General features: G+C 46.2%; 1 protein-coding gene across 8 annotated transcripts in view; it reads left to right on the top strand.

Annotated features, from left to right (window-relative positions):
- Positions 1-4,465: 4,465 nt before the first annotated feature.
- KCNC2 (potassium voltage-gated channel subfamily C member 2) overlaps positions 4,466-13,395 on the top strand; it is an 83,973-nt gene continuing 75,043 nt past the window's right edge. For 2 of the 8 annotated variants that reach the window (XM_083574522.1, XM_083574520.1), the window contains exons 1-2: positions 4,474-5,662; positions 6,900-7,638. In XM_083574522.1, the coding sequence (XP_083430648.1) occupies positions 6,919-7,638 (720 nt within the window). In that variant the 5' untranslated portion in view covers positions 4,474-5,662; positions 6,900-6,918. Of the gene's footprint in view, positions 5,663-5,697; positions 6,284-6,899; positions 7,639-13,395 lie in introns of those variants that run through there. The other 6 variants (XM_083574521.1, XM_083574524.1, XM_083574517.1 and 3 more) reach the window with 6 other exon arrangements.

The following is a 13,395-nucleotide window of genomic DNA, read 5'->3' as shown; positions in this document are numbered from 1 at the left end:
GCATAAGCTTTAGACTTTTCAGTCTCTTAGGATGACATTCAGTCGCAAAGAAACAAGGATATGGACAGTTGTAGCATAACCTTACAATGGAGACAAAATATAATACTTATTTTTCATGGTATAAATTAAAGGTACTCCAAATAGGATTAAATGAAAGCATTAAAGGGCTACCAAGCCAGATGTCTTCTGCACTAAAGCTATTTGGCTGGTTATTCAAGGTTTACAAATGAATCTTGGAGTTAAAAGGTTTAGAATTGCTACAGGGACAAACTATTGGCTTCTTTTTAATTAGCACACTAAGTCAGAAATATGCAAATTATTCCATAACCTAAGAACAGTTATGTAATCTACTACAGCATAGTGGCTTCATGTGCCTTTGGGTCTACTCTGCTAGAATGGCTGGTCCCTATATTTATTATGGCTCAATGTCACCCTGTGTTAGTTATTTTAGAGTGTCATTTATCTTTGTAGATTGAAAAGAGAAACAACAGACAGCAGAAGTGAGAGCCCGGATTATTGAACTTCTGTGCTTCAAAGCTACAAGGTAACGAGGAAGAAGACCAGAAGCATTTAAAGCAGGCATAGGCAAACTCGCCCCTCCAGATGTTTTAGGACTACAACTCCCATCATCCCTGACCACTGGCTCTGTTAGCTAGGGATGATGGGAGTTGTAGTCCCAAAACATTTGGAGGGCTGAGGTTGCCTATTCCTGATTTAAAGCATACTTGACTTGGAGGAGTCTTACTATCCATCATACAATTTGATCCAGGAAGCAAATATTGGTTTGAGTGACTGGTTTCATGTGCAAATCCAGGAATATGATGTGGCACTATGAATCCTGAATGGAGGCTGCACAGTGATATTCCCACTTTTTTACTATATAGATAGAAACAATTAATAATAGTACTTGATCATTAGCCCTTTCTATGTAGGGAAGCAACACATTCAATTTACAAGCTATAACAGGAAGCCACTGAAGCTCTTCATAGAGACTTTAGTGGGAAATGCTGCCAGAAAATAGGCAGAGCAATCTCAGCATTGGTCCTTTGCAGAAGATTGTTCTGTTTCCATGGCAGTAGACAGCTCCATCCAAACAGAAGCAGTTTTCTCTGCAAAAGTTACATGGGGGAGGGGAAAACGCAACCCAAATGAAGGTGGAAAGCATCTGATCTACAAGTAAGCATATCACTTCTACTGTGATCTTTTGTAAATTCTGAAATGGGAATAAGAAAGTTTTTTCTGCCTCCACATATGTGGCTGCAACTTTGAGAATGGCATCCATTGTAGTTGATTTACACATTAGCCTCTTAAAAGAAATATGTTTATTATTGTATCCCTCTGCCTGACTTGGAATCTAGAAGAAAGCAATAGGGTGTCTCCAGCAGCAGCTAATTCCAGGACTTGCTGATCCCTTTCCATGCCCCATGATTCTTGAAAAGAGAGAGAAGCTTTCACTGCCACACAGGGATCCACACTAGCAGCATCACTTAGTTGTTTCAACACACCAGTATCTTGCTCACTGCATCAGTAGGTGCTCTTACTTGTGGGCGAGAATGAAAGCCCAGTTCAATCCACTTGAAACTCATACAAATGAGAGGCAGGAAGAAATTTCTAACAACTTTCTCAAAAGGTCTGTGGTTTAACTTGTTTTATACTTTCTATTCTCTTTGGCCCTTTCACACATCATGCTAACATGGTGGTGTGATATCCTGGAGAGCAGATAGAAGCTGATTTGCATCTCTAGTTGTTTTGCATCTTTGCTATGCTCAGTGAAGCCTGGCTTGGCTTAGTGCAGGGATGGAGAACCTGTAATCCTCCAGATGTGTTGTACTACGATCCCATCAGCCCCAGCCAGCATAGCCAAGGTCAGAGATGATGGGAGGTACAGAGTTACCATCTGGATACCACGTGTTCCCTATCCTTGGCTTAGTGTGTCATCCAAACACAAGACTCGAGGTAAACTCTCCAGAGTCTCACCACAAGCTGTTACTAAGGTTTGTTATTGGTCTATGTCAGGGAACTGCCATCGGAACTAGAGGAGGAGGCGAGGCCCCACAACAATGCTGGAGAGGAGCCAAGCAGGGAGAGAGGCAAGTCTCCTGTTGGGGAAGAATATCAGCGCTACACCAGGGATAGAGGGGGGCCAATGGGGGAAGCAGAGAGCAGGCTCCGGGACTCTTCACTGGACACCAGTGGGGAGAGCACAGGTCCTCCGCTACCCACGCCCTCCCTGCGCAGAAGACTTCCACGCAGGGAGAGTAGGAGGAGACTGGGCGTCAAACAACTTTTATGTTGGAAAAGGTTTAAGAAACGCCCACTGACGGATTCTGCCAGCGACTGAACAGCCACGGAGTGGATGGCTGTCCAGCGAGAAATGGTTTAACCAGCCAACCTAGCCCAGAGCGGCGGCTATTTACGCACAAGCAACCCCTAAAGCCATTACAGTCTACAACTCATGGTTAGCCTGGACAGAGCTAAACCATAGACCCAGGTTCAGACACCACACCAAGCTGTGGCTTCCTAGTTCAGCATGTTGCTGCAGTTGTGATCTCCTCCCTGGCTGCTTATATGGATTACTATATCTCTGAGATGATTAAAGCTATTTGCACTAGTAAATAAGTTGGTTTCATGTTTCCTTGAGAATAGTTTTTTTCTGTTTAGCCCAGTGCAAAAAATAAAATAAAAAAATCCTGTTCCCCTCAAACACTTTTATGCTCTTTCAAAAATACAAATTGGTTTAATATGGAAGTGGAGAACCTCAGGTCTAGGGGCTGAATGTGGCCCTCTAGGTCTCTCTATCTTCCCCTTTGGACTTCCCTCAGACTATGCTTCCTTCTCATGTCGCTCATTGGTTGTGTTTCTCCTTTTTTCTGTTTGTTTGCAGTTGCCAGTATCATTGGTTTCACATCATGTCAAAAATCTTTTCATTAAAGTGTCACATGTCTGTTTACATTCCAGCACTGTTTTGCTGGTGTTAGCGGAACTTCCGCTGTGTTATTGCTTTTGCTTTTGCCTCTCTTGCCGAGACGACAAAGAGAGAGACGACATTTTTTTTGTCCTGATTTATGATTAATAAATCCGTAGTTGTAGTATGCTTCCACAAGCCTCACGCCTATTCTGTGTGCGCAGTTTGCTCTGCTGATATAGTGTGCCCTGGCTTTGAAGCCTGGGTCGCTTATTTATGTCGGAGCAGAGGCCGATGGGTCTTCGCAGTGGGACGGCTGGAAGGAAACGACCCGGCTGGGGCTAGCAGCTGGCCTTTCGACCCTCTGCATGCTGACACTTTATCCCTAGCAGATGATCTCCTTCAAATGTACAAAACAGAGCTCAAGAAATAATGTGAAGTTCAGGCTGTGTAACATCTTAAGGCATGCCCGTGGTATTTGCACATATTGCCTTTTGACTTCTTTTCTACTAAACTATCTTCTCTTGCCTGCATTCATTCCTTAGCATGTAGATTGTCCTGCAAAGGAAGATGGACTGAGTATGAATATACATAAAAGTTAACCTGGTCAATATTGGTTTCATGTAGAAGCAGCTCACCATCATCTAAAAACTTTTAGGAGCTGCTAGTCTCCATATTTCAGTTTCCTTGCTACAAGAAATGTAGGCAGACATTTCATCATTGATTCCCCCCCCCCCCCGTTATCTGTCAATGGAGCTTCCTATGTTTTGTCTTGTTGTACTTCTTTGTTTGGTAACTCTTCAAGGATAGTTCAAGCTGATCACTGAGATTTCTTTTGTTTCTTGGTGAACAATCAGCATCTTCCCTATCCTGGCCATAATAAGACAAATATACTTTACCAGTAAGTGTGATTATAGTGTGTAAGCATAACTGTGAAATTCTCATAAGGGAGATTTTTAAAAGACAAGGACCTGCAAGATCATAGAGATAAAACTATAGCTATATATTTCTAGGAGCAGATTGGTTGCACTCCAAAAGCTTAAAACTTTGTTACACAGAAACACAGGAGGTGTTTCTAATACTAGCAAATTGGGAGGAGTGAAGATGCACAGAAATACAAAAACATGCAGATAAGCTGTAACCTGCAATGCAGTTATGGTCTTAGGTCTTGTTGAGGGCTAGCATTCTTTATAGATGTCAGGAATATGTGGCTGCTTCTCTTGGGATGTAGTCTGCCTACAATTGTATGTAGAGCAATCCAGTGAAAAATTGCATTTGCTTTTGAAATCTTGTGTATGCATTTGTAACAGTGGATTTAAAGATTTTCAGGCTTACTTGCACTGAGAAGGGACTTCAGATTCCCTACTTGATTCTGACTGTTATTATCAAGTGATCTCTACCTGTTTTTACGCTAAATGAACAATCACACCTCTTTGTTGTCCTTCAGCCTCCTTGGACCCTTAGGGCAAAACATCGTATTAGGTAATGCGGGGTTGGTCCTCTGCTTTCTGGATAGTGGCTCTTCGTGATGTCAGATGATATAGGTGAGCTTTTCTACCACCAAGGACTACAGGATCAGTGGGATGGGATGTGTGCAAGTGTATTTATGATTACATCTGAAAGCAGTCTCATAACCCTTGAACAGATTCATTTTTTTCGTGGATCATGGTGACACAATGGCTACCTAATGGGAAGCAGAGCTAGCCACTATATCCTCCTGTTCCAGGTACTTTTCAATGTGTTGTTGTTGTTGTTGTTGTTGTTGTTTATAAAGAAAGATTTTGGAACCATTCTGTTCATGCTGAGCTCCCAGAGGTTGTGGTGAGGTTGTGAAGGAACATTCTGTGGAGATGGGGTATAGTAGTGACACACACAGCAAACCTTAAAAATGTTCCTGTGAGTGCAGTGAGTAAGGAGGCAGGACTAGAAACAGAGGTCCATAGACACGAAACAACAACGTTCAGCCACATCCTTGTGTCTTTCCCCTTATCCTTGCTGTTGACTGCCATTGCACTTCCTACAGCCAGAATTCTTCTTCTAAAGCCTACTCCGTGTCATTTTCACCTGTAGCTAGGTGCCATCCTCACTGCTCCTGTCAGGTAAACAACTCTTCCCCAGCCGGATGCTCCGTTTCCCCCGAAGTGAAATCAGCGTGTGAAAGGAGCGGAGGTGCATTCCTCAGAGATGGCTTTTGCGTCGCGTTTGGTCTGCTTTCAGCGATCGAAGCAATCGCGCAACCCGAGAAAACAAGGCTAATGGGGTCGCCTGCCACGTAATTGCTGGAGAATGGTGCTGAAGGGACAGCTCCCACCTCGCCTCTCTTGAAAGGCAGGGGAAGCCTTGGCAGCAGCGCTCCTTTCACCTTGGAGCTGGAGCGAGTGGAGAGGCGCTTGGATGGAGCAGCGCCGACTCCTTCAGACGCTTTGAGCCCACCCTGCCGAGGACACCCTCGCCTACCCCCCCCCCTCATGTTTTTGTGATGCTTTCTTCTCCTCCGCGAAGCTAAAGCGTCTCCTCGATCTGGCACAATGACTGAAGAGAGGTTTCCTAGCAGCAGGTGGGGGCTGCTTCCCTTGCTTTCGGGGTTGACAGTCAAGGGCGCTGGCACGGCCACCTGAAGATGGGAGGAGCGCGCCCCCCTCCCGGCTACAACAAGTAGTTCTTCGTTTGACACCAACACAACCGAGTCTGGAGGCAGCTGCGAAGGAAAGAGCGTTTGCAATGTGAAGAGCAGCCTCTTTCTCTCGTGTCACCAAGGTATGGAGAAGGATGGCATGGGGAGGGGGCTAACCATAGCAGAGCATTTCTGATTACATCTGCTTCTCGGTTCTGAAATTAACCTGCACGTATAATCTGGCGAGGATGAGGAACGCAGAAATCTGCTGCTAAGGTTACACGACAACAGATCCTATAGGGTGTGCCCGCTGCTGGATTTGGGAAAGGGTGTGTGTGTGCAAAGAGTGTTTGGTTATCACTAGTCAACCCCAGATGTCTCCTGTAGATTTCTCTCCTAATAGATAGAAGATGGACAAAGGGAGGGCACCTCGTTTTAATTCCTCATGTTTGTCCAGACAACTTGAACGAAAGAATTCAGAGAGGAGAGATGAAGAGGGTTGACGAAGGTGACTACTGATTGCTAGCAAGGAGAAGCGGCTCTATTCCGGTGTGAGCCTTGGCTGTATTGGGGTGTTTGTGTGTGTGTGGAGGGAGGGGGCGCTTTGAGGCAGAGTCCGGATCATCTCAAGCGGAGGGAGGGCGAGGAGATGGAAGGATGAGGAAGAGCAGCCATCTGAAAGCAGGAGAGGCGAAGGCGGAAGGAGTGTGGGGCAAGGGGGCTGCTCCGGATTGTGCCCAGGGAAGAGCTGGAAGGAGCGCCAGGTTGGTTCCAGGGTCGTTGGCGGAGCAACTTTTCCCTTGAGCTGCGTTCTTTGCCACTGCTTGCGAGGAACTTAGACGGGAAACTTGAGGGTTCAGAGTCTAGGGCGGCCAAAAGGGATGGGACATGGGGTTGGGTTTTGTTAAGGAGAACGGCGGATATGGGGAATGGGGGAGGCAAACGCGGGACAAGGGAAACGGAGACAGCAACATGGGGAAGTCCCTTTGGTGACCTGGCTCTGGGTTCCAGCAGGAAACAGTATAGGTTGGGAAGAGCGCCCTCTCTTGGACAAGACCAGCAGGGGGCTGTAGGCTCAGGACGGGTACGCGACGCCTGGTTCTACGTCTCTTCTCGAAGGGCTTCGCCCCTTCCTCTGAAGATGCAACTAGCTACCCTTCCCTTCCATGCAAGGTGCAACCTCTAGGAAGCTGCTTACCCCTCCCTGCTACCTCCCATTCATATTTGGGGGCAATTATCACGTGGTGGTGGCCGTGGCCCCTCCCCCACTCTCCCATGGCAATCGACGTCTTCCTTTCCCCAGGCGGCCTAAAAATAGCCACCCGGCTCTGTTGCCTCTGGGCGCCTCTCTCCTCCTTCTTCTCCTTTTCTCTCCCGCAGTCATGTCTGAGCCACAGAGATGGGGAAGCTCGAGGACCACGAGAGGGTGATCCTCAACGTCGGGGGCACGAGGCACGAGACCTACCGGAGCACCCTCAAGACGCTGCCGGGCACCCGCCTGGCTCTGCTGGCCTGCGAGTCCCCCGGCGGCGGGGAAGAGCACCAAGCGCCGCCCCTGCCGGCTCCCCCGCCGCCCCTGCCCGCCCCCAACCCGGGACCCAACCCGGGCGGAGGCAGCGGCGGCGGCGGCGCGGGCGGCCCCCTGGACGGCGCGGGCGGCAGTGCCTGGAGCCCGCGCAGCAATGGCGCCACGTGCTGCGAGTTCTTCTTCGACCGGCACCCGGGCGTCTTCGCCTACGTGCTCAACTACTACCGCACGGGCAAGCTGCACTGCCCCGCCGACGTGTGCGGGCCGCTCTTCGAGGAGGAGCTGGCCTTCTGGGGCATCGACGAGACCGACGTGGAGCCCTGCTGCTGGATGACCTACCGGCAGCACCGCGACGCCGAGGAGGCGCTCGACATCTTTGAGGCGCCCGACCTCATCACCGGGGAGCCGCCCGCAGAGCCCGACGACGACGAGCTGGCCGCCAAGCGACTGGGCATCGACGACGTGGGCGCCGCCGCCGCAGCCGCCGCCGCCCTCGGAGCCCCGCTCGACGGCAAGGGCGGCCGCTGGAAGAGGCTCCAGCCGCGCATGTGGGCGCTCTTCGAGGACCCCTACTCTTCCCGCGCCGCCAGGGTAAGGAGAGCGGGGCTGAGGCGGGGGGGGGGGGAGGTGGAGGGAGGGGAGGGGAAGGTCCAACCTCTCTGCCCCCGGGTGCCCCACCTTAAAAACTCACCCACCAACCCTTCGAAGGAGGCTGCTGTGAGAGGAAGGGGGTGACAGAAACCAAGGGAGTCCCAACCTGCAACCAGTGACCTGGGAGTAGGGTTGCCAACTTGAATAAAATATTGGGGGGGGGAGATAAGTCGCGCCCCGCATAATCAATCACATGATGGGGTGCAATTGCACCATTTGAATGGCAATGTCCATCAACTTTGGGGTGCCCCATCCCCTCATATATTTTAATGGGGACCTTGGCCCCTAGAAGTTGGCTCCTCTTCCTATCAGTAACCCGGGGAGAGCTTCCTTCAGGGTAAACATGCATAGGATTGAATACTTGTTGTTGCTACTCCTGTTCTTGTAACTTCTTCATTATTATTATTATTATTATTATTATTATTATTATTATTAAGAGCAGTTATGTGTAGGTGGGTCCCATTGGGTTCTCACACATTCCCAGGTGTGTGTGAGACTGTCACCTTTCTTAGCGCTCTTAACCATGTGAGATGCCTTATTGTTCCCATTTCACACAGTGGCATTAAGGGGGCTGAAATGAGGCGGGTCACAGGCCACGGGTAAGGGGCCTTCTCAAGCAACTGTTTTAGGTGAACTCCCTCATATGGGGGGGCGGAGAGAATTGGTCCGTGGAGAGCAATAATTGACATAAATAGATGTACTTGCCATGGGCAGCGGCGTATTAGTATGGAGTGTTAGCATGCTAGTGGTGAATGGCATCAGTTGCCCTGTTAACACTATATCGAAAGGGCTGGTGCATGAATCCTTTATCCGTAGAGTGTGTCACATCTTCCCCCAGTCCTTTACTTATTGAAGGCCCTGGGGCTCTGTCAGTACCATGAGATGTGAACCCAAGTCTTCCACATGGAAGGCCTGCTCATGGTTCACCAGCTGAATGGGCTTGATGGTGATCTTGGATGGAAGAATGTCTTGTAGTAACTGACAAAGCAGGAAGGGAGCCTAGAAGGCAGGTCTTCCACGCAAACTGAGAGCATGCAGCCACTACTGTCTCCAACACCAACAGGCCTTAGCAGCCTCAAAGGGAGAGGCATGAAAACGGGGGTCAGTTCTCCCCAGTTTTCTGTTCATATCTGTAGATTTGTCATCTATAAGATGGTTTCCTGAATGGCTCTGATACACCTGTGAGAAAAGTTTAATCAGAATAGAGTTTCTATCCAACTTTCTCATAAAAACTAACCTCGGTTGAATATAATTACCAGCTTAATGCTAAATCTGCCTCCCCCTATTGTGTGATTCTTTCTTTTATGCATGAGCACACTCTTGAAATGCCCATCTTAAAGATAGTACACCATTTAAGAGCAGCTGTATGGAAGCAACAGGATGCTATGTGCATGTCTGAAGTTGCCTTGTGTTTCTGTGATCCAACAAGCTGTATCAATGAAGCAGGACACTTTAACTTACAGGGTTTGCTTGGGGAAACTCTCCTGAAAAAGCAGATACCAACTCCTGCTTTTGGTACAGAGAGTCAGGGTTGCCTACATTGGTCTTGGCTTGGTCATTGTCTGCTGTGTGGATCAGTGGAGCTCAAGGCAGTACACCAAACCACTGAACAGCAAGGACTGGAAATACTGAAGCAGTGCTCTCAGTTCCCAAAACTAAGGCTGTCAGGGTGTGCCTTGGGGACAAAGCATATATGTCGGTTCTTTGGGGTCCATCTAAAAAAATCTGTTTTGGGTCTGGCCTTGTTTGAATGAATGTAGAATAAATGTCTGAGGTTACATTTGCATAGCTTCTCTGCAATATGAGTAGGCTTTCATTAGCTTTATTCAATGCTTATGTCATTTTTTACTACATTTTTAACTGCAAAGTTATTTTACAGCTCCTGTGTCTTAATTTGTCTGTTTTGTAGATAAGAAATTGAGGCTGATAGGTAGTGAAAAACAGTGGTACCTGTACGGAGCTGGAATTTTTACAGCAGGATACAAGCTCCGCTGCTTAATGGCCTGGTTCATCTGACACAGTCAACCATGTGTTTTTTTTTTTATTAAACTTAGTTGAATACCACCCAGTATCATCACACAGTGTAGTGTATATATAGAGTGTAAAAACATATTTCTGTTAAAGAATAGATGCTTGGACATCTTTGTCTAGTGGGGAATACATATGTTGTTATTTGATGACGTGAGCAGTACAGGTATCTGTAACACAGTCAGACTGCTTGTCTTTTGATCATGGCCAAAGAAGAATAGGAATGCATGCAGCCCTTGAGACCGAGACTATATATGTTGACTTGTTCTTCACTTGATCAGCATGTATCTTTGAAATAATGCTCTTCATCCTGCTGTACGGTTGTTTGCTTGAATGTTAACTCAGTTTATAGTACCTCATATTGAAATGCAGGGTTTGTCCATTTATACTGCATTGAACTGTGTATTGGAAAGCTTATTCTTCATCTTTAAAATGATGTGGTGGCATAAAGGAATGGGTAGCATTGGATTTGGGCTGCTGAGATGAAGGTTGTAATATCTCCGCAGACACAAAGTTCTGTGGGTGACCTTGCTGCAGTCTCTTTGCCTGACCTTTCTCAGAGGATTGTTGCAACTGTAGAAAGTGTATCTGAGGCCCTTGGAGGAGAGACAGGATACACTTATCTGATATTTATCACATTTCTTTTTGTATTGCATTACTATGTTATTGATAGTTACCTGGAGCACCAACCAAGGAAAAAGCAGAGTATTAAAAATATTCAGAGAACTGTTAGAAATAAGAATTGTGAAGGACTTTTCATGTTAAGGTCCCATTCCATAAACCAGATTTAGGTTAAAAGTCTTGTACCTCTTACCTGAAAGGAAACTATGTTGAACACAGTGTGACTGATTTCTGAGTAAACATGTATAGCAACGCTGCTTTTCTTATGGTGCTTTCCAAATGTTGGAATACAACTCCCATAATCTGTGACCATTGGCCATGCTGGCTGAGTCTGGTCAGAACTGGAATCCAACAACATTTGGAGAGTATTGCTTTGGTACTGGGTATTGCCCACACTGTAAGCTGTGAAATGGATCAATAGTGGGATTGATGTAAATAAAATTTCAGGCTGAAACGTTTCTTACTCTTTCTTTCTCAGGGCCCCACTCCCAATAGCAATTTTCTCACTAAAACATTTTCAGGAGAAAAGCTCAAGTACTTTAGGAGGAGGTTCTTATCCTGAGATGGTTGTCCTAAAGAGCTGTCAGTATGGTGCTTGGCAGTATGAGAAGTCTAGAAGTATGAGAAAGTAGGTTAGTAGAGTAAACTCAGAACTGCATACTGTGTTACACAATCTGTGTTGTTTTAGTCCATGGATAACCTGATAGAATTATCTAGGTCTAAAGTCTTTTAGTGTTTCATCATTGCTGGTTTTTCACATGGCTTCAGTTACTGCCTCCTCACCTGTAGGTTTACTGGGTAGGAAACATAACAACAACAACAACAACAACAACAACAAAAATAGTCCTTTTGTTATAATACATAAGGTTTCCAAAGAGCAATATATGCAGGCAGCTGGACCTCAAATGGATCAGCTGTTTGAATGGATGTTGGTGAATTGTGGGCAGTTGGTACAGGAAGATAAAAGTAGTAGCAAAATGACAGCACAAAGTCCCAGTTCTGTGTTTGACTTACAGTAGCCTTTTAGGGGCATCCTATAAAGATGGTTATGGGCCTACAGTGATGTAACATTGTGTGTGGGGGGGGGGCACAGGGTGGTTGTCCCAGACAAAAAATTGTTAGGGACACAAAATTTCCACACCTAGTAGTGCCTCAATACAGCTGCACATGTCCGTTGCTAGGCTTGGTTGAAAATGGTTTCTCCATGTGAACCAGGAAGTGATCTCTCCAGACAATGGAACAACTCTCCTTTGCCTATCACTGCAGTTGTGATTTCCTGGGTGACACTGAGGCAGTTGAATGCACATGTGTACTCTGTCTGTTTTTCCTACCACCCCTCCCTCCATGTGGTCCCAGCCTCTGGCAACCCACACAATGTGTGTGGCGTTTATAGATGGAAATAAGTAAAAGAGAACCGCTGTTGAAAGGAGGACTTTCAGAATCACTTCCTCCTATGGCAGCAAGCACAATACTACTGGTTTCATTTGGCCAGGACATAGTTGGTTGCATTGGTAGCACCCACCCATCTCTTAAGTTTTTTTTAAAGCAGACCCCTCAGCATATTACTATTTAGTTACTTTATTTCACCTGTACAAGAAGCAGGATCCACTTTCTTGCACCATGAGTACAGTGCCCATGCTCAGAGTACTTGATAGGACTCAATAGGACCCAGTTCCCCTCCCACCACTACTTATGCTCACAAGTGCAACAGGATGTTAGGCTGAGTAGGAGATACATATGTGCCTCTTGCATTCCCATCTGGCCATCTCTCTCTGTGCCTTGTAAGTGCTCCAGCTGCATGAGGCTACGGACAGCACGCATAGACCTCCCTTTCCCTCTAACATCCTGTTGTGTGACCTCTATGTTTACCTGTCTGCACACCTGGATGAATGGATGGAAATAAACCAGGCTATGTTTGCTACTGGGATGCCGAGCCCTCAGTGTGAGTGCATTGTGCTCAGTGTGTCCTCAGCTATTGATGATACAGATGTCTTCTATCAGGAACTTATTACTAAACTGCCTCCAGTAAATAAATACGGAGAACTACTTTGTCACTATGGTAAGAGAAGCCCGCTCTACTTATTTAGAAAACAATATATTAGCATAAGCTATCAAGTTCCAGCCACGCTATTTGAAAATAATGGCTCTTTAGGGACAGTTTGCTACATGAAAGAGAAGTGAAAAGGTTTTTGATTAAACATCAAGCATGGCAATAAAGCTCTTTTGCTGACATTTCTATTCTGTTTTATTCGTTTTCCAAAGGTGGTATGAATCATTGTGAGAGGACTGTAATAGTTGCCTTTTGGAGCAATCCTGCAGTAGTGTGAGAGGATGGCAGCTGGAGGACTGGCTGACACCTGTTGCTTAATAAGTTTAGAAATGCAAGAAAAATGGAGTCAGTCGGCCTAATATTTTGATGGTAACTGTGTGAAAAAGATATGTGAAAAAGGTAACATAAGAGATATTTCAGTCCCCCCCCTGCCCAGCATCTGCAATTCTCCCTTCTAGAGCAGCACTGTCTAGTCCTCCTCTTGTTTCCATGGAAACAGGTCAGCTTCTGGCTTCTTCTTTTTAATTGAAAACAGCATCCCTCTGCCATTTATTTAAACATTTCCGCATTGTTCTGACATAAACATCACATAGACGATGCATGCTGTCATTTCAGACGATGGTTGCGTGTGAATGCATGTAAATATGTGCACATTCTGCTGTGGTGGAATAATCCAGAGAACACCTTCAAAGTCACTATTCAGTCATAATCTGCATTAGTGTAGTTGGGAGCGGAAGTTGGCTCCAAATTGTAATGCTCACATATGCAGCAACTGATAAATAAAGTGTGGGCTTCTTTTTCGTTTGGAAAGCTTCACCGACAACATTATGTTCCTTTTTTTTAATGTTTCAACACTGTTTATACTTTCACTGTTCATGTTTCAACACTTGTTTATACTTAAATATTTTTATTTTATTTTTTTAAAAAAATAAGAAAGCATATCTGGGAATGGGGTCTCTGAAATGGTTGGCTACAAAGATTGCTTGGAGAAATTCCAG

This window comes from Podarcis filfolensis (genome assembly GCF_964270895.1).
Source record: "Podarcis filfolensis genome assembly, chromosome: 10".
Classification (NCBI taxonomy): domain Eukaryota; kingdom Metazoa; phylum Chordata; class Lepidosauria; order Squamata; family Lacertidae; genus Podarcis; species Podarcis filfolensis.
This window is presented reverse-complemented; position numbering and strand designations above follow the sequence as displayed.